We start from the raw sequence: 22,132 nt of genomic DNA, 5'->3' as shown, positions 1-22,132 counted from the left end.
GAGTTTGGCATGCTTTTGATGCGTTTGTCACCCTTTTGGTGAGGGTGACGTAGTTTGGCGTGTGAACGACAAGGGTTATTCCGATATGCCCTATATGTATTTATTACATCCCGGGACCCCTCACTGCATTACCAACAATTTTATTATGACACGAGTGGTCTGCGCATTTTACTTCCGGGTTACATGTACCAAATTGTGTGGGGCATATATTTGTGTATTGTTGATGTGTGTGCCGAACTTGAACCACGTTATTACAGTACCCAGAGGGCCCCACATTATGATTAATTCTGATGGCCTGATTGGCACTTGGCGATCAAATTATTGGATGTTCTTAACACTCAGGATTTATTTCCTTGGTGGGAGCTGTCATTTTACACAGTGGGCAACTGTTTATGGCATAACATTGTCAGCCTTATATATTACTCGTATGTACCTTGGTGGGAGCGGTCATCCACCCGACATAAGAGAATTTACACTCAAATTTTCCCTAAATTTGTTAAGTTTATTCAAACAGACTTATGTTACATATATTCAGTGTACCTAGATATGACTACCATGGGTTTTGACATAAGTACGATCACACAGATGAAGGTTGATCATCAACATCATATCCAACTAAGACTCATATACATCATGTATTGCCCACATTACTTTATCTAATTCTAGATCCTAGGGTTTCCCTGGATTGATTTTTTTTCATATAAAGAGGAGTACTTTTGATTCCTATATACAGTACCAAGATATTTAATGATGATATGTCTGGACTATTTGTTCTTCTGTGTACTCCACATTTGCTGATTATTATATTGGCGTGATCATGTAGGCTCTCCACTATTCCCGTTGGGGCCCATCCTTGAATTTGAGGAGGGTAAGAACCTCAGCCTTGGTGTGATTTAGAAGCGTTCATTCTTATGTCACATAAGCACCACTAGGGATCCTCACTAGTGTTTTTGTTTGACACTGGCATGATTTTTTTTGACACTGTATGCTACCAGACTATTGTGTTCATGTTTTTCTCTGCTTTTAGGTTCTTGTATCGCAAACTTAAATTATTACAGCTGTGAGGATTAGGTATGATTATATTTAGGGCCTGACAAATTGCACCTAGATCTCTTTAGACTTATTTTTTTGCGAGAAACACATTGACCTATATCTAGGCAGTGTAGGGAGATCCAACTCTGCCAGACACATAATTGATCCCTAGATTGTAGGGCTCATCCACATTTGACACCATATTTTGTAAAGGAGAAGACTGACATTCTTTCTTCCCCGTATCTATATGGTTGTCAGGAATCCCCAAGGTGCCTCCTGCATTATCGGTCAGCATGCCCAGGGATTAGGGTTGAATCATATCTCTGTTCTTGGTTAAACCTTCATGTTGCTAAGTAAACCTAATGTGCTGCGTTACACAATTGTGGTTTTTTTTATTTTTTTTTTTACCAATGCTTGTTTACTAATGTGAGCAGGTGTAGACATGTGCTTCTAATTGGGTGTGGTGAATCATCCGCACGTGGAAATTCAACTGCTTTCCTGATTGGCTATAAACAGCAGAGTGAAGCATGCCTCCCTGCTTGGCTTTGTTTTGCTTCCTGATCTCAGCATCTGAAATTGCAGTCCAGCCCCTGCTGTCATCTTCGTATTCATGACTATTGAGGCAATTCTTTTCTTTGTTCCTGTACTAGCTGACACCAGGCATTCCCTCCAGCACTCCGGAAAAGACTGCAGCTAAGTGACTAGTATTCTTCAGGGAGTTTGTTCTTTTGAGCTCAGTGCTTTCCTAGAACAGCTGGTGTATTTCAGACCTCGTATTTTGGCAGTGTTTATCTTGAAGAGACAAATGCATTTGTGAACATTCTACATTATTATTGTAGTTACTTGCATAAATGTGCTTCAGGAAATCTGGTTGAGCTCAAGTACTACAAAAAGTGACAGTGCAATTCTAAAAGAGCATTTACGTGACTTCTCTTTCTCTAATAGCATAACTCTTGGATTTAAATTGTCATTCATGCCTGTGTTTCAGGTTTGAGGAATTTGCTTTTGAAGGGTTTTTCACACACAGTGAAACCAAACTGCCACCCTAACTGTTTAAACCCAGAGTGGACATTTGTATTTCTTGGATTGTTTTGTGGTTTTTAGTTTAACCCTATGCATGCAGGAAAGTTATACGTGATATAACTAATGCCCTTGTTTGTCTTTCTTGTGCATAAGTGCAACCACAGTTCTAATTGTGAAGCTAGCCCTAGTGTCGCAGTACTTATTATGGTACTCAGTTTGGGTTTTTGGTAATGAAGTGTGTAATTGTGCCAACAGTTTTTATTATCCAAGAAAAGTGCTGGAGCATCACAGTGGTCTTCTAATGCTCCCGTGGCCATATCAGAGAGAGAGAGAGAGACTCAGCTTCAAGGAAGTTGAGTGCACTAACTCTACTATCACTCTGTCAACGACAGGGCCAAACTTATTACAATAGTGAGGAGTCGGTATGAATATATTTAGGTCCTGACAAATCACACCTAGATCTCTTTAGACTTTTCTTTTTGCGAGAAACATGTTGACCTTTTTCTATCTAGGCAGTGTAGGGATATCCAAATCTGCCTGACACAATTGATTCCTAGATGATAGGGCTCATCTACATTTGACACCATATTTTGAATAGGGTCAGACTGACATTCTTTCTTCCTCGTATCTATATTGTTTTAATCTTGGCAGAGGCCCATATCTTCATTAAACATTTCACTACATGATCCTTCTAGAAAAGTTTACCAGTTCATGTTCACTACACCAGTCCCACATTATTTCTTTTACTCTCTGCATTTTCCTTCAAAAGATCTCCAGTAAAGAGCCCCCCACGAATGGCCCGTCAGACATTGCACTGCCAATCTGACAAGGAGCAAAGCCCGATGATGAAGCATGTCACTGATTGGTGAGTGAGGGCACTTTTTCCAGATTCAGGTTACTCACAGGAACTGGGGCTTGAACTCCCCTGGACTAGGGTTAGATCAGTATGTTAGATCTCCTTTGGAACTGTGCATTCTTGCTTAAGGATATCCATACATTCTCGTGCTAAATGTAAATATCCAAATTCTAAGACTTCAGGAGCCATATCGCTAGGTTGAGTGATTTAGAGGTCTTATCTGTTCCTGTTTTTGTTTCAGAAGATCTGGCCTGTTGGGAAGCTTTTGATGAGGAACAACTGAGTTGAGATGAGCTCCCCAACTGTTGTTATAGACATCTGTTGCAAGAGTAATCTGAGCCACAGGGTCTACAATGGGCCACCTCTTCATAAGGTTTGTGGTATTCCACCAACGTAGAGACATAAGTTTGCCGTCCAACAACACTATCTTCCATTTGACACTGTGCCAGAGACCACTGATGAGACATTGTTGAAGAGGACGCATATGAAGTCTGGCATGAAGCACTATGACAATACAAGATGCCATCATTCCTAACAGTTTTATAAGTTCTCATTACTGTGTATGATTGGTCCTGTTTTAATGTTGCAATTAAGGTCTGAAAAGCTTGGACCCTATTTTGGTTGGGAAAGACTATTCCTAATTGTGTTTTGAGGATAGCTCCTAAATATGGTTGCAGAAGAGATTTGACATAGTTTATGGTGAATACTATAGCGTGTAGGAGACAAATTGCAGTTTGAGTGTCTTTTTGACACTGTGGGAATGAATTGGCTTTGATGAGCCAATCGTCCAAATAATGGAAAACATTTGTTTTCTTCTGAGATGTGCTGCGACCACTGCAAGGCATTTTGTGAATACTCTGGGAGCACTTATGACTCCGAATGGTAATATTTTGAATTGGCAATGTTTTCCTGCTGCTACTATTCTTAGGTATTTGCAGAGTGCCGGATGAATGGGAATGTGAAAATAAGCGTCCTTTAGATGTAACGCTGTCGTAAAGTCCCCTATTTGTAATAGAGGAATAAGATCCTTTCGAGTGACCATATGAAAATGTTCGGATAGGATGTAGTGGTTTAAGGGTCTGAGATCTAATATTGGTCTGACACCCCCATCTTTTTTGGGGATTAGAAAATACAGGGAGTAAACTCCTGTTCCTTGGTGCCTCAATGGTATTGGTGCTATAGCTCCTTTTAGAAGAAGGGAATGTACTTCTTTGAGAAGAGTTAGATGATCTTTTGAGAGTCTGTGGGAATGAGGGGGTATATTTGGTGGAGTGGAAATTTTTGGATAGTTTTAAGTACCCATTGATCTGTGGTAATTTTAGCCCATTGAGGATATAAAAATAAATAAAAAATAAATGAAAACAATTGTAACCTTCCCCCTACAGGAGTGGTGTGTGTTAGTTTTATTTCTGGTAAGTCACTGTTGAGTGACAGATGAGGAGCCTCTAGGTGCAGATGGTTTTCCTCTTCCCTTATTGCTTCCTCTATATGATGCTCTAAAGTAACCTCTGGTGTATTGAGAGGTGGGTTCAGTTTGATTTGTGGAATGTTCTTGAAATGACGTAAACCCTGCACGATGAAAATTACCCCTTTGTGTGCTGTACCTCCTGGTTAAACTGAGCATCTGAGCCATGCACGGCACCTTATGACACTTGTATTAATACTGTGAGCTGCTGTATCGGCCGCATGAAGTGCACATCGAATGGAGTTATTGGAAATTGTTTGTCCCTCATTTACAATCTCTACCTCTCTTTTACAATGTTCTTCTGGTCGGTATAGTAAAAGTTCCTCCATAGCATCCCAATGAGCTCTGTCGTATCTGGAAAGACAATAATGGGCATTAATAATTCACCAATGACTGGCTGCTTGAGCCTCCACTCTTCCCTGCAGCATCTATTTTCTTTACTTTCCTCATCAGGAGGAGGTGTCTCCTGTTGACTCGCTATTAGCCCTTTTTGTGCAGTAGATGCCACAATAGTCTGGAGGAATTTGTGCATTTATATATAAATGATCAGTGGGTGCAGCTTTGCCCTTTTAACAACTCTAGGAGTGACAACCCTTGCTCTAACAGGCTCTTTAAATATTTCTTCTGCATTTCTAATCATGCCTGGAAGCACTAGAAGGAATTGGCTTTATCTGTTGTGCCAAGGGTGTAAAATAAAAAAAAATCTTCCTCTATTGCAACAGTGTACATATGTACATTGTGATATGCTGCTGCCCTTGCTATATCCAGTTGGTGTGATGTGGAATACTTGGGTGGTGAAGGTCTAGCTTGGTAAAGATCCGGATCATTTGGTGTAATAAGATCCGGATCGTACTCATCCCACGGGTCTTGTTCATCTAATGCACCCCCTATATCTTGAATCCCACTAGGTGGTGTGAATCCTGAATGAGGGGGTGATGTTGGCGGAGGAGTATGTTGTGGAGAAGTAGGTAAATGGAGACGTATGAGAAGAAGTCTTTTCTTAGGTAGCTTTCTTTGGAGGTGTAGAGGAATCAAGACTTTCTTAAAAAGTTGATTTCCTCTTTAAAGGTGGCAGAGGTGATGTTATAATCCATCCTGTTCCTTGATGAATTTGAAGTCAGCGCTGCCTAGCGTCTATAACTTTTCAAATTGGTTCCTCCTGCGATGTAGGGGACATTCTAGAAATGTTTTGTGTTTTTTTTCAGTTCAAAGGGTTTTTTAGGATGGCAAATTTTTGGAGGCAATATAATAGTTGCTGGCAGTTTTTGGGATTTGAAGTCGTCAGCACTGAAGCACCATATAGTTTTTGTTTCGTTGGTGCCGAAAAGGAGGTACTAGAGCTCAATGCCAAAGATTTATCTCTGGCTTTTTTCGGTGCAGAGCTAGAATGTGAGGCATCCGAATAAGTTTCTCAGCTCCTCCCATGGATGGAAGGCAGTGGCAGACCAGTGACCTCTTTTGTGGTTGTTTTGTCCGATGGTAAAGAGGGCTTTTTACTTAGTTTGTGCAGGTTGCAATGGTGGACTCTAGATGCCGACTTCACATCAGTCTGAATCCTGAATGGAGAAGTCTCCCCCCTCCCCTCACCTCCCGTTCCAAATCTTCTTGTGTGTGCTCAACTCTGAAAATGTCTATGTATCCTATGGCTGTTGATACACCATTTCCATTCGACGAGTCCTTCGCTCTCCAAGAGTCTTCTTCGACCAAAATAAGAACATCACGCTTTGCAGGTCTGTAAGTCGTGGTCTGGTGAAAGACACAAATTACACACCTGGTGATGGTCAGTGTGTGGAAACTTCAAATAGCAGCGAGGGCAAAACCGAAATGGGGTTTCATTGTTCAATACCACATGGATGAGGTGGGCACAAGGAGGGCCCGGGAGGGCCTTTCTGTCCCCAAAAGGGTTGAGAAATTCGATTCAGGGTATAGAAAAAGAAACAGAGTTGAATTATTAAGAATATGAATTCGGAAACAATACAGACGATGGAAGGAGACTGAAAGAGTACAGATTTTAGACTGTTTGGAGCTGAGAACTCAGAGCGAGAGGAACACACATCCAAACAAGACGGTGGAAAAAAAAAAAACAAAGGCCTCGATACCCATGCGCAGTATTACCAAGAGGAGGAGTCACTCGATCCGATGACTTGAAAACTTTCTTCGAACAAAAACAAGTTGTACTTCTCCAAAGCCAGACACTAGATGGCAAGCTTATGCACATCATGTATATCTACAGCAACACATGCCATCAAACATCTTTCTGAACCAAAATGCCTTACCATATCAAGCAGATGGTCTTCTTGGGATTCCTTGGCATGCAAAGATAGCAATATTGAATTACATACTGCCAAGGGAGATCTAAAATGGCATGTTTATGTTCCCCCTCCCCTTTTTAACATCCAAGCAAGTCATTGTTATAGGGCCCAACACAGACCACTGTAGAAGCAGTACTGTTTTTTTTTAAAGAACTTTGACATTGTTTAAGGTTCTTCATTTCTGCACATAGCTTTTGTCTCCAGTGTCCTAGATCCCAATGTGAAGTCCTTTTGAGTGAGCATCTTGACGGATATCTAAACCCAAATCTATATACTGGGGCATTGTGGGTTTCACTGACATAATCATGAGCTATTGATCACTCACTTGAAAGCAAAATATTGTGTGCAAAAATGTAACTTGATAGTCCAAATCCAACATGAGATGGCAGTAGAGTGCACAAAAATCTCAAACACATGCTCACAAATTTGCTTCATTTTAAATAGTTTATTTCTTTTGCTTAACATTCTGAGAAAAATCTAAATACGGATGTCATGATCAACCAAATACACAAACAAAATCAGTTAACTGAATTGGTAGATCAGAATTCATGAAGGGGGACAAGGTAACCATTGTGCCCCTGCCAATAATTTTAAAAAGATTTTCTATCACTTCTGCATTTTTGTTAACTTTTGAACACAAAATGCCTGGCTTCAAAATACTATTTTTTAAAAAGAATGTTACAAGGAAAAAGGAAAGACTTCAGGAAAAAAGAAAAACAAAATAAGTAATGAGACATTGGCATGGAGTCTTCAACAGTTTATTAGAAAGAATGCAGACGCTTAAAAAAAAATCCCAGTCTAAACAACTTTCTTTCACCTGATCAGTCCCCCCAAAAAAAAAACTAATTTGAATGTGTAATAATATTTTTTGACGAGTTTTCATATGGACAGTGCAAATACAGTTTGGTCTAATGTACAGACTGACAAGCGACAATGTACAGCTGTTCTCACTCTTCTGTACCGAGAGAAGTAAAAGCTCAGGAGGCGAACAATACCAAATGTACAGGCTTCAACTAGTTAAGCAGCAATGCAACAAAAAGAAAAGAGCAATTAAAATATTTTCATATTTTCTTCCATTTGCTTTGCACCCTTCCTTCGATTCCAGTTCAACTACCTCTAAATGTTCAGCTCCCTGCCAAATGGCAGTTAAAATAGCACGTTCTATAATGAAATAGCACTTTTTTGCATTACTAGAGCGCTTACATTTCCTTTCTTAATTAAACGAACATCTCCAAAATCCAGCAACACTGCTCATTCTTTTAAGAACACGTTACAGCCATTACACAAAAGCAGTGATTTAGCAGAAACTCTCATTAACTGGACTGTTTTCTTTTAGCTTTTTAAGGTATAGCCATCAATTTAGCAATAACCATACAAGCATTTGAAAAGTAACCGACCGAAGTCTGCTGAATATTCTTGGGAAAGAATGGAGACCAGATGTGGTTTTAAAAGATTTAAATATAGGTTACCAATAAAGAGGTTAATCTAAAGGTGTCCATTGCTATAGCTTAGCTTCTCATAGAGTTGATATATTGAAGAGAAGTTAGGCAACCAAATATAAACAAAGAGGTAAGCAAGCTATAAAAACACCCAAGAAAGAACTGGTAATGAAGTAGAGTGTAAGAAAATGGTGAATAAGGTAAGAATCGACTTTTAAATCTGTCTTCCTACCACGAAGTGCGAGCAGAAAGTGAGGCAAGGGATATGAGTGAGGTCAGTATGGCTGCGTACAGAACACTAGTAAGAAATTAAATATACTGATGTCAACTCTATTTTCTTGAAATAAAAGAACACTAGCAAAAAAAAAAAAACAGAAAACCCTGAAGACTCTCCTGAGGTATAGTAAATGTTAACAGTCCAATGGTTCAAGCCAAATTAAGAAAAAAAAAGTTTGCACATCCAGTTAGTCCAGGGTCAAAATTCAGAGCCAAATGCTGTGTGTGTATAATTATATATATATATATATATATATATATATATATATATATATATATATATATATATATATATATATATATGTGTGGTAGTCTAACTTTGCTTTCCCACTGTGAGGATGTTGGCTTGGGGTAAAAAAAAATGCCTAAAACTGGTTTGCTCTCATTGTCTATACCTCAACACAATCCTGGAAGTCTGTGGAAAAAATGTACATGCATAACATTATTGCATCACATGGCAAAAGACGATCCTGTACAATGGCACACAAACCCTCCATGAATCCTTTTTTTTAATTTTAATGTGTAGGACAATGGTTTAGAAGATGCAATAAACCTGCCTTCTTTGCTACCAGCCTGGGAATCTTAAACTTAATTTTAAAAGTGTATGATGAAAAATCCAACTTCCTTCACAATATCCCCCACCCCCAAATCACTCCTTCTCACACTTCTCAATCCCCTGCAAAGTCTGAAGGCAACGTCTTACTCCAGGTCTGGCATTTCTGTAAAGAGAGATACAAATAATCAGTCTATAATTTCATTTTCAAATTAACAGCACTCAGGTTGAAAAAGCATTTTGTATACCATTCTCTCCTTTTCAAGCCAGCTCCCTGTCTCTTATAAACTCTACTAATCTAAAAATAGGTCCACCATCTATGTGAAGGCATGTTAATCCCCACAGGAAATAGCTGCCTAATTGTATTTTCTGACATATATCCTGCAGGATTCCAGCCTTTAGGCAGATTCTGTACTTCATTTAACTTATACACTGATAGTCCACGGCTGAAAGGGGCTCAGGACATTCTGGGCAAGACTACCAGACCTGGTTTTCTGTATACGTGGGGTTTGAGCAAGTAAGAGTCTGAAAGAGGCGAGGTGTCTGGAAGGTTTGTGAAAGCAGATGAGATTGTTGAGGTGTGCTGGGCCAGTGTTATGTAGCGTCTTGAAAGTGGTGGTGAGGAGTTTTAATTGTGTTTGCTTGCAAATGGAGAGCCAGTGGAGCTCCATCAGGCGTGGTGTGATGAGAGTGCAGCATGGGAGGTTGAGGGGGATTCTGGTTGTAGAGTTCTGAATGGTCTGCAGCCTTTTGGTGAGTTTTATGTTGATCCTGGCAGTGATGGTGTTTCCCATGGTCCAGTTTCCTTGTGACCAGGGCATGTTTGACACCTTTCCAGGTGATGATTGGGAGCCATTTGAGAAAAGAAAAAAATCCTCAGCATCTTCAGGACATGGAGTCAAGGGCAGTGTCAGCAATGACTTTGGTGGACATATTGAATTTGCTGTTGAAGAGGATACCGAGATTCTTAGAGTAGGTGGTGCAGGGGTGTCCTTCCTAGCTATGCTGGCCACCAGGTGGAATACTACTTGATGTGCCTAGTTCTGCACTGAAAGTATCTTTACTGAAGTCAAACTGAATATTCCTGCCTGTGTGCAGGGACCACAGAACACTTTTTCCCCCCCAAAAAAAACTGATTACATGTCTGGTGTTGCCAGCAATCTCTGTCATTTTCCAAATGTAGGTTTGACCTTCATAGCTTAAAGAGACCAAATGTTTCTTGAATTGGTCTGTCAACTTATCATATCTAACAATTGCATAACACAACATTGCAGCATCATGGGTAATCTATGCTGTAAGCAGGAAAATGACAAAGAAAACGAAGGAAAAGGGTACCATTTCCTAGCATGCACTGTACTATTAGTTGCCTAATACCCACAGTTCTTTTGAAGGAGGTATTTAGAATTTTCAATTAAATTAGCTCTCAAATCAGGAAAGGAGGAGGGTTGCTTGTGGCTTCAGTGAAGATATCCATAATGCAGAACTAGGATTACAAGTTACATTTCCTTCTGCATCATGTATAACAGAATAGCAAGCTTACCCAAAAACACAGTATTCAGTAATCAACAGAAAAAAAAAAACTTTCAATTACTCTGATAATCAGAACTTTATTCAAAAAGATTTATTTACAGCAACTTTTCCAACTAGGCTCTAGAATCCTCTACTTGGCCAACTAGAGTCAACCCGGCTCTAAAATCCTCATTTAGGTAATAAAGCTTGGAGAATGTCTGGGCAGACTTTCATGCAACTGCTTTACAGTGGAGGGATCTTTCCCCCGGAGAGAAGAGATTGCTAAAGAAAACCAGCAGTGAGATTATCTGGGTAATGTGAAGATTGGAAACTACTTTCAGAAGAAAAGGATCTGCTCCTAAGATAACCCTGTTATGATGAAAAATTATTTGGGGGATATTTGGGGGTGGTGTTGTGGCCAGACATCCAACATGGTAGACGCATGATCTAATGGCTCTGGACCCAGGTTGAACCATCTACCTGACATCTGCCCCCAAAACAGTGAAGAAGCCGCACAACTCATCACAGCGAGTCAGAGGTGCTGGGGTGCTGCGTGGCCCAGAACCGGAGCAGCGGCACCTGTGAGGGGATAACGACTGACGGAGGCAGCCTGCAGCGAGGCCTACCTTCTGTCTGATACCTGCTTCTCCCAGTCTCCGAATGGCCCGGCTCTGGGGTGTGGCTGGTGAGAGCAAACTGCAGGCGGACAGAGCGCGAACAAAGCGTGGCCATCCCGGGCAGAGGCGGGGCAGCCACGATATGGATTACTGTGGGCGCACGTGGGAAGCCTGCTGACAGACATGGGTTCCGAGCTTGTTAGACTGTGACCTACTGCTGCTCCCTGGAGTTATCAGTGGAGGCCTGCCCCTGTACCAGCGGCTGTGTGAGGGAGTTTGGTTCAGAGTGTGGCAACATGAAAAGAATGACATCTGGGGCCTAGCAGATTGATACAGACCGCGGTGGGCGGGAAGCGAACCGCAGGGGAGCCTGAATGCAGCACAGCAGTAGAGGCAGGGCCCTGATAGCACACTGTCTCAAAGGCTGGCCCCAAAAGAAGCAGCAAGGTGAGCGCGCTATGTGGTTTGACAAAGAGTTATGGTGATGAGACATGCGAGGCCACCGTCTGCTATGGAAAACACTAACAAATGATAAGGCGCTGTTTTGCAGGGAGACCCGGTGGTTGAGACCAGAGGCAGTGGCTAGGGGCAAAAGGCACGCTCTGAATGACTGGCGCATCCACACCCTGAGGGACTTTGGGGTGGGGGCACTAGGACCTATTCTGTGCCACCAGAAACTGGGCGAAGGTGACAGATCCTACACACACCTCAAGGGGGTAAACCTCTGGAGCAATGTCTGTGGCCCGTCCCCAAGGCAGGCGCGTACGAACCAACTGGAGGCCATCCAGCTTGCTACTACTGAGACCCCAACCGTAGGTCTAGCACGGAATCATCCATGGCCTCCTATACTGAGACTGAGGGCAGTGTGGCATTGTTCCCAACTATCACACCGCAGACCGTTCATGATCTATGAAAAAGGAGAGCTGCCCATATTGCTACTTGTCCCCACTTCGAAGACACTATGGACGCTGCTGGAGAGAGACTCCGGTTCATTGCGCAGCAGCTTCGTTCGCTGCTCCGATACCTCTGATGATTATTAACCATTATTACATTGATAGTTCATACTCTCTGTGTAACATCCTGGTATTGTACGCTTGATGTTAGGTAATAGCTATATGTGTAGCTAATTACTGATAAGACCTGGGTCCGGACAATGATGCGGTGGTATGGCTCAGGAGCAAATGCATGGTTTGGCGTTTGAGCCACGGCACCCCATTAGCATAAGCCTTGGTATATTTCGGTTTCCAGAGTTTGTTATATTAGTTACATTGGTCGAGCTCAGTTGTCTACGCTAGACCACGTATTGGGTAGGGTTGTTGCTTGTTAGGAGTACGCTTCATTCATCACTGATACACAGGGGGAATGCAGTAGGGCCATGGGGTTGAAATTGCTCGACACTCTACATTAAGAACAATGGCCTCGGTTACTAAATCCTACAATATAATTACTTGTAATATTAAGCGGTCTGGGGACACTCCATAAACTGCACTAGCGCAACTGCCTTCTTGCAAGAAACTCACCATACTACACCAGAAGCTCTAAAACTACAGCACAAGTGTCGAGGACAATGGTTCCACACCTTCTCAGCCTGCCCAAGGAGCAGGCATATGGATAAGGGTGGAAATTTTGTTTTCAGTGATGTGGACGAGAGGGCATATTCCTTTTACTCCTACCCACATATGCTCCATTCCCGCTTAGACTGATTTTTATGCACCCCCAGCTTGCAACCCCACATAACCCATGCCACATATTTAGGGAAGACTGTCTGACCATAACCCACTCAAGATCCAACTGAACTGAGGTAGGGCACCCACTCCGATACCAACAAGGGACTCATTTCTAGGAGGGTGGGAGCACGGACCAAAATTCTGACAGACCTCACAGCTAATAAATAAGTTGGGGGCTCTAGAGCAAGAGGCGATCCTAGACGACAAAAGAATAACAAATGGCATGGATAAGGCATGCAGAACTCCTAGAGCGCTTGCGAGTGGTAGATTACAGATCTTATACCCAGAGGACACATGAGGAGGCAGACAAACCGGGCGCCATGCCTGCTAAACTAATCAGGCCACAGCAATCTCCCAATAGTACAATCCCCACAGTTGGGTTTAGTAACCAGCCAGACTAGCATTAACGACTCCTTTCATCTCTACTATGCAGATTTGTACACAGCACCGCCACCTGTAGACCAGCACTCCATACATATGTTTCTGCACCGAAATCTGCTCCCACAGGTGACAGCATCAGAAAGAGGTGCTGAGCTTCAATCACGACTACCGCGAGTCATGAGGCATTAAAAGAGACAGCACGTAATAAAACCCCCGGCTCTGACAGATTGCCGGTGGAATTTTATGCCACATATGCTAATCGCCTCCTTACCCACCTAGAGAAGTTGTATAAGAGGTCACACGAAGAAGGTATGCTTCCAGCTACAACTCGAGAAGCGGTAGTGACCTATCTTCTTAAGCCAGATAGACCTCCCACACAGATGTCATCCTATAGACCCCTATCTATTCTAAATACAGAATATAAACTCCTCAGTAAAGTATTGGCCGGCAGGTTACTCCCACTAATCCCGCGTCTGCTACAGTGTGGATTTGTTCCACGCCATGGTACATCAATGAATATCCGCCAACAATTTCAGTTGATGGATGAGTCGAAACACCAATATCTGTACGCCGGCTGCATCTCCTTTAATATGCGGCAAGCATTTGATACTCTCAGCTGGCAACATCTGTTGGCATCTCTGGAAGCCTTTGGCATACCCAGCAAAATTATACGGTGGGTGAGGCTCTTGTATACGGCCTGACTGCCTAGGCCAAGACAGGAGTGCATATATCCGCCTATTACCCCATATACCGTGGATCCAGACAGGGTTGTCCTCTGTCTCCCCTCGTTTGTACTGCCATTGGAGGCCCTGACACAACACCTTCGCAGCAGCGCGAATTATTGGGGAATTGTGCTCAACCCCACTACCCATGCGTGCTCCTTGTATGCGGATGATTTACTATAGAGATTTGCGGCAATCCACGGAGAGGGCGGCACAGATTTTTTCCCCCAATGTGCACTCATTTAGGGTACCAAATTAATTTTTGGGGAGCAACGGAGTCCTCTCACTTTAGGGGACTTGTTCAAAGATGGCATGTTACTCCCGCATTCAGACTTTGTGCAAATACATGGTTTATCTGAGACTCTATTTTTAACTCATGCTAAAATACTATCATATGTACACACTTATTGGGCACCACAGAGTACTGAACCAGTAACACTTGAAACCCTCTAGGCTCTTCGCACAATGGGACAAGGTAAGCATCTTGTTAGAAAGTCATATTGCGGGATCCGGGCACAGCTCCACACCTCCTTGGACACGTTGAAGGCCACGTTGGCAACTGATATAGGTAGACATTACTGTCAAAGAATGGACTTTCCTATTACAATATGCTAAAAAAGTGTCTTACAACACTAGGTTTAAGCTGATTCAGTTTCACCTTTTCCACCGGGTGTACCTCACCCCACATAGGCTCAATAGGTTCTATCACACTACAACAGCACACTGTCCTCTGTGTCGCACCACTGATACTGACCTCCTCCATACGATTTGGGCATGACCGTCCCTCACACAGTGCTGGACTGCAATAGAAGACATTCTGCCAGATCATGGACGAACCAGTAGGTGTCACCCGCTTACTTCCGCCTGGGACTGCACCTTAGGAAACGTACCTCAAATGTACTTAACGTGCTTCATGGACTTGGCTATGCTTTTGGCAAAACGTCAGCTGACGAGGTGCTGGAAGTCCCCCCGCCATGCCCAAACTCTCCTCTCGTGGAGGGAAGAGGTGTTATGCCTGAGTCAGGCTGAAAGTGCTGCCCGCAGAAGAGAATATAGAGGACTGAGGAGGAAATCAATCTCTAGAGTGGGATTCACTAGTAAAAGCGTTTAGGGCACAGACTGAGTCATGGAGATGACTGTGACTGGGCCAATAGTCTTATGAAATGCCTGAGGCTTTCACATATTGTGAACTAAAGGGTTCATATATGCCCCTTCCTCACATATGACTGGCTGGGAATGTTGTGGTTTGTAAGGTGAGTATGTGTGGCAAGGAGAGGTACTCCAGAGAAACTCAATATTGATTGCGACCCATAGGTCTTAACTCATATAATTAATAGATGGAAGCTGGGTAGGGTTGGGGGGTGGATTGGGTAGGGGATTGTTCAACATCAATGTTACATAACACAGGATCACAGGAACACACCTGTAGATTGATTACATGCGCAATTATGATCTGTATGCGATACTGCTTCATATACACTGTATGCTGGAACAGTTGAAACTGAAAACCAATAAAATGTTTTTTTTTAAAAAGATGAAAAATGACGTTGGGTTCTACTGCAGAGGGGGCTGAAGGTTATTTACTTTACAGCAGATGTAATGATCACTAGAAAATCTACATTCCAAGTTAGGACCAAACAGTGCTTGCATAGAGGGGAATGCTTCCATCGTGAGGACAATGCTTTTTTCATATTGTCCAAAACTCTTATCCAATGAACTGTAAAGAATGATATTTGTGCGAGACCTCTTCTGCATGCCTAGATGGCAGCTGAATGTACTGTTATAGAGCAAAACTGTATGTCTGATTATGCCAAAGGGAGGAGGTAAGTGATAATCACATTTTGACATGACAACAGATCGGGTTTATTCCGAAGACACCACAGTAGAAATCTGTTCCACTTGAAAGCATGTGGCCTGATAGATGATCCTTTAGTCTACTTAATGTTCAGACAATCTTGAGATCAACAGATGGACATATTGCACAATCTCAGGAGTCGTGCTCCAAAATTCACCAATTTCATGCTGGCATATCGATGCCTTTGCATCCGGACAAGACACTTTCACTGCAGCTTCTTGTTAAATTTTATGTAAAAGTGAAGGTATCTTGGTCACTTGGAATCCCCATCTTTATTAAGAATTGGTGCATATATTTTTTAGCAAAGAGATTTACCACTAGAAACAGTCGTGAAAAATGTCTTATTACAACTGCTGAGAACACATTTGTGGTTTCCTATGCACTATTAGCTCAGCAGAACTGCCCGAGATTTTTAAGGGCCTTGAGGATACAGTTCAAATGGATTGATGCCTTGCTAAGAACGAGTTTCAGATTGCTTGCAAGCCCAGTGATAAAATTTTGGATTTGGTGCCACCCTGTTCGATGAAGTCGTGAACTGGGGTCATGTAGTCTGTAAGAACAAGGTTTCTGTTCCTTATTAAGGAAGGCAAAAAAGCATTGGGAGTAAGGACTACTTTTAACTCTAGGACATTGATGTGGTAAAGTCATTCTTGTCTGACCACACGGTCATGCTCTGAGGCTCAATGGTTTGTGAGAGATATTCATAATGAAAAGGAATGCCCTTTGGAAGAAGGGTCCTCTTGACCACCTCTGGAGAAGAAGTAGCCTCAATCTGTTCTCTCATTTGTCTTACCACTGAGACCACAGATTGTAAGCACCGATGTGGAGGCTTCATGTGAAATACTGCATATGGCAGTAGGAAAGGGAATTTACGGACAAAACATTACAAAAAATAGTGAACACTCGACTTTGAAAAAAAGACATCTCTGCCCCTGGTGTGTAATGTTGCTCCTAGGTAGTAATTGAGCATGAGTTAAAGATTCCTGAAAGCTGACTTGGAGGCCCAGACAACAAACAAGTGCAACAGCGGCGATGAAGTCTTCAAGTGTCCTTTATGCAACTTGGGCTTTTCTCAACCAACAGTTGAGACAAGGATAGAAGTAGAGTTTTGTTAGAGATAAGCTGCAATTATAGATGTGTACTTTGAAAAGGTCAGAGGTGCAGAATTTAGCCTGAAGGGAAGAACTGGCTATTGGTGTTGCCTATTGTGCACTTAAAGAGCGTCCTGTGTTGCCAGCGTACATCCAGTCTTCCTTTCACAAGCATGGGATTCATCTAGTGCAGAGCCAACCCTGACATTTTTCTTCTTGATCCACTTGTTGGCTACCTGAGCTCCAAGATCGGTCTGAACACTTTCTAGGGGACATTTTTGGGTACCAAAAATATATGTAATAGATTTTTCTCTCAGAGGAACAGGCTCTACCGCTTGCTTTCATATCAGTGATGCCACATCCACCCGTAATAAATGCCGCTGATGTTTTAGCACAGGCTTTGAATGGACTGACTTTGAAATAGAGATGAAGATTAGAACTATTTTGTGTTTGCTGAAGGATCATTTTGTCAGATATGATTTGCCACCCTCTAAGAATAATGGAAACAGTCCCTTCCACTGGACTACTTGATAGAGAAGGGTGGAGCCATTGAGACTGGGACTCCGCACTATAGTACGTTGTGCATCAAGCTTCAGTGATGTTAAGAGTAGCCACCACGTAGGTTCAGGAGCAATGCCTTGACAGAACTGAGTGGCAGATGAACCTGCAGCCCATGGAGGCATTGATTCCTTAATTGGACACTGGAGTCCCTCGTGTTCAGGTAGCTCTTTGGCATAGATGTTCATGGAGTCAAACAGGGTTCTATCAAAACACCAAGAGCAGCTCTGGCTCTAGCTGTTAATATTTTAGTTGCTGAGGAACCATAAACTAAAGACCAGTGTGTCTACCTGACTGCTTTGTCAAGGGAATAAACTTATGAGCAAAAAAAAAAAAAGGAGAACTTAAAGCACCGTGGAGAAAAGGATGTCGCCCTTTTCCACTCATGCCTCCTATGTGAACTTGCAGGAGAAGGAATGGATCGATTCTGGGCCCCAGAAATAAAGGTAAACATTAAAGGTTTCTCTGGTAATCTAATTGCCAACAGTGATCTGACGCGGATCCTTTGCAGAAATGAAAATGTCACTTACCCAGTGTACATCTGTTCGTGGCATCAGTCGCTGAGATTCACATGGTCTGCATTAGCTCGCCATCTGGTGTTGGGTCGGAGTGTTACAAGTTGTTTTTCTTCGAAGAAGTGTTTGAGTCACTGGACCGAGTGGCTCCTCCTTCTGTGCTCATTGCGTATGGGCGTCGACTCCCATCTTCGATTGTTTTCCCCGCAGAGGGTGAGGTAGGAGTTGTACTATAGTAATAGTGCCCGCGCAATGAAATGTGTAAGTATGTACCTATTAAAGGTTTAAATAATATATATACAAATGTACAAAATTGAAGGTAACTTCTGAACTGCTACAGGCTTCCGGGGAGGTGGGTGGGCCCATGTGAATCTCAGCGACTGATGCCACGAACAGATGTACACTGGGTAAGTGACATTTTCAGTTCGATGGCATCTGTCGCTGTAGATACACATGGTCTGCATAGACTAGTAAGCAGTTATTTCCCCATAAGCGGTGGATTAGCCTGTAGGAGTAGAAGTTGTCTGAAATAGAGTTCTTAATACAGCTTGACCTACTGCGGCTTGTTGTGCGGATAGCACATCTATACAGTAGTGTTTGGTGAATGTGTGAAGCGTAGACCATGTGGCTGCCTTACATATTTTATGCATTGGGATGTTTCCTAAAAAGGCCATTGAAGCACCCTTTTTCCTGGTTGAATGTGCCCTGGGAGTAATGGGCAGTTGTCTTTTTGCTTTAAGGTAGCAGATTTGGATGCATTTAACAATCCATCTGGCTATACCTTGTTTTGATATTGGGTTACCTGCATGAGGTTTTTGGAATGCAATAAATAGCTGTTTAGTCTTTCTGATGTTCTTTGTTCTGTCAATGTAGTACATTAATGCTCTTTTGACACCTAATGTATGTAGTGCTCTTTCAGCCACAGAATCTGGCTGTGGGAAAAAAACAGGTAGTTCTACCGTTTGATTTAGATGGAACGGTGAAATAACTTTTGGTAAAAATTTTGGATTAAGTCGTAGGACGACCTTATTTTTATGTATTTGTATAAAAGGTTCCTGTGTTGTGAACGCTTGAATTTCACTTACTCTTCTGAGAGATGTAATGGCGATGAGAAAGGCAACTTTCCAGGTTAGGAATTGTATTCCGCAAGAGTGCATGGGTTCTAAAGGTGGGCCCATGAGTCTTGTTAGGACCACGTTTAGGTTCCATGAAGGAACAGGTGGTGTTCTTGGTGGTATAATTCTTTTAAGACCTTCTATGAATGCTTTGATGACTGGTATCCTATACAAGGAAGTTGAATAGGTAGTCTGCAGGTATGCAGATATTGCTGCAAGGTGTATTTTAATAGAAGAGAAGGCTAGCCTTGCTTTTTGTAAATGGAGCAAGTAATTTATTATATGTTTTGGAGTTGCGTCTAGTGGTTGTATCTGATTATGATGGCAGTAACAAACAAATCTTTTCCACTTACTTGCGTAGCAGTGTCTAGTGGATGGCCTTCTGGCCTGCTTTATGACCTCCATACCCTCTTGGCTAAGTTGTAAGTGTCCGAATTCTAGGATTTCAGGAGCCAGATTGCTAGATTCAGCGATGCTGGATCTGGGTGTCTGATCTGTTGGTTGTGTTGCGTTAACAGATCTGGTTTGTTCGGCAGTTTGATGTGGGGTACTACAGAAAGATCTAGCAGTGTTGTGTACCAGGGTTGTCTTGCCCACGTTGGTGCTATTAAAATGAGTTTGAGTTTGTTTTGACTCAATTTGTTCACTAGATAAGGGAGGAGAGGGAGAGGAGGAAAAGCGTAAGCAAATATTCCTGACCAGTTCATCCATAGGGCATTGCCTTGGGATTGCTTGTGTGGGTATCTGGACGCGAAGTTTTGGCATTTTGCGTTCTCTTTTGTTGCAAATAAGTCTATCTGAGGTGTTCCCCAGAGTGTGAAGTAGGAGTTCAGAATTTGTGGGTGGATTTCCCATTCGTGGACTTGTTGGTGATCTCGAGAGAGATTGTCTGCCAGTTGATTCTGGATCCCTGGAATAAACTGTGCTAGGAGGCGAATTTGATGGTGGATTGCCCACTTCCATATGTTTTGAGCTAATAAGCTTAACTGCGTTGAATGTGTCCCTCCTTGTTTGTTTAGATAATACATCGTTGTCATGTTGTCTTTTGACAAGGATGTATTTGTGGGTTATGATTGGTTGGAAATCTTTTAGTGCTTGAAAAACTGCTAATAATTCTAGATGATTTATATGCAGTTTTGTTTGATGTATGTTCCATTGTCCTCTTATGGTGTGTTGATTGAGATGTGCTCCCCACCCTGTCATGGAAGCATCTGTTGTTATTACGTACTGTGGCACTGGGTCTTGGAAAGGCCGCCCTTTGTTTAAATTTATACTGTTCCACCATAGAAGCGAGAGGTAAGTTTGGCGGTCTATTAACACCAGATCTAGAAGGTGACCCTGTGCTTGAGACCACTGTGAGGCTAGGCATTGTTGTAAGGGCCTCATGTGCAGTCTTGCGTTTGGGACAATGGCTATGCATGAGGACATCATGCCTAGGAGCTGTAGTATTGTTCTTGCTTGTATTGTTTGATTTGGAGACATGTGTTGAATGACTGTTGAAATTGTGAATTCTTTGTGGAGCTGGCGTTGCTACTCCTTTTGTCGTGTCTATTATGGCTCCTAGATATTGCTGTACTTTGCTTGGCTGAATGTTGGATTTTGCAAAGTTGACGGTGAACCCTAGTTTGTAGAGGGTTTGTATGACTTGATTTGTGTGGTTTGAGCATTGTGTGAGCGAACTGGTTTTGATTAGCCAGTCGTCTAGATACGGGAATACATGTATTTGCTGCCTTCTGATGTGTGCAGCGACTACTGCTAGGCATTTTGTGAATACCCTTGGAGCGGTTGTTAAACCGAAAGGCAATACTTTGAATTGGTAATGTATTCCTTTGAATACAAACCTTAGATATTTTCTGTGTGATTGATGTATTGGTATATGGAAATATACGTCTTTGAGGTCTAGGGTTGTCATGTAGTTGTGTTTTTTGAGCAATGGTAACACTTCTTGTAGTGTGACCATGTGAAAGTGGTCTGATTTGATGAATGTGTTTACTACTCTGAGGTCCAGAATTGGTCTCAGTGTTTTGTCCTTTTTTGGTATCAAGAAGTACAGTGAATAAACTCCTGTGTTTATTTGTGTGCTTGGTACTAATTCTATTGCATTTATTTGCAGTAGTGCTTGAACTTCTATCTCTAGAAGCTGTGAATGGTGTTTTGATAAATTTTGTGATTTTGGTGGTATGTCTGGAGGGAATTGCAGGAATTCTATGCAATAACCATGTTGGATAATTGCTAGGACCCATGTGTCTGTAGTTATTTCCTCCCATGCTTCGTAATATTGACCTATCCTTCCCCCCACTGGTGTTGTGTGGGGGGGGGGGGGGGGGGGGGTGAGTGACGTGTGAGTCACTGCTTGTTGGTAGTGGTTTTGGGGCTTTGAAATCTTCCTCTATTCCTAGGGAATTGCCCTCCTCTATACTGGCCCCGAAAGCCTCCCCTGTACTGTCCCTGGTAGGTGGACGGTGCGGACTGTGAGGTACTGGCTTGTGTGGCCTGACCCCGAAACCCTCCTCTAAAAGGTGTTTTGCGGAAGGTGGTATAAGATCCTCTGCTCTGCGGGGAGTAGAGTGCGCCCATGGCCTTGGCAGTGTCAGTGTCCTTTTTGAGCTTTTCTATGGCTGTGTCGACCTCCGGACCGAACAGCATTTTTTCGTTTACTGGCATGTTAAGTACTGCCTGCTGAATTTCCGGCTTGAATCCAGACGTTCTGAGCCATGCGTGCCTACGGATGGTAACCGACGTATTAATGGTCCTTGCGGCTGTGTCTGCTGCATCCATAGAGGAGCGTATTTGATTGTTGGAAATGTTTTGACCTTCTTCAACAACCTTGTAAGGAAATGCCTCCTTGGCATGGTTGCCCCCTGACTTTTTGCCTTTGCTGATGCTATGTTTACAATTGAAAGTGTGCGGAGGCCTGCTAACCAGGCCCCAGCACCAGTGTTCTTTCCCTAACCTGTACTTTTGTATCCACAATTGGCAGACCCTGGCATCCAGATAAGTCCCTTGTAACTGGTACTTCTAGTACCAAGGGCCCTGATGCCAAGGAAGGTCTCTAAGGGCTGCAGCATGTCTTATGCCACCCTGGA

At 42.7% G+C, this 22,132-nt stretch overlaps 1 protein-coding gene across 2 annotated transcripts in view; it reads right to left on the bottom strand.

Annotated features, from left to right (window-relative positions):
* Positions 1-8,890: 8,890 nt before the first annotated feature.
* PTGES3 (prostaglandin E synthase 3) overlaps positions 8,891-22,132 on the bottom strand; it is an 87,260-nt gene continuing 74,018 nt past the window's right edge. For both annotated transcript variants that reach the window (XM_069230762.1, XM_069230761.1), the window contains one exon: positions 8,891-9,122. In XM_069230762.1, coding sequence (XP_069086863.1) covers positions 9,103-9,122 — 20 coding nt within the window. In that variant the 3' untranslated portion in view covers positions 8,891-9,102. The remainder of the gene's footprint in view (positions 9,123-22,132) is intronic.

Source organism: Pleurodeles waltl, chromosome 4_2, assembly GCF_031143425.1.
Source record: "Pleurodeles waltl isolate 20211129_DDA chromosome 4_2, aPleWal1.hap1.20221129, whole genome shotgun sequence".
Taxonomy (NCBI): Eukaryota; Metazoa; Chordata; class Amphibia; order Caudata; family Salamandridae; genus Pleurodeles; species Pleurodeles waltl.
Note: the sequence above shows the minus strand (reverse complement) of the source record. Positions and strands in the feature narration are given on the sequence as shown.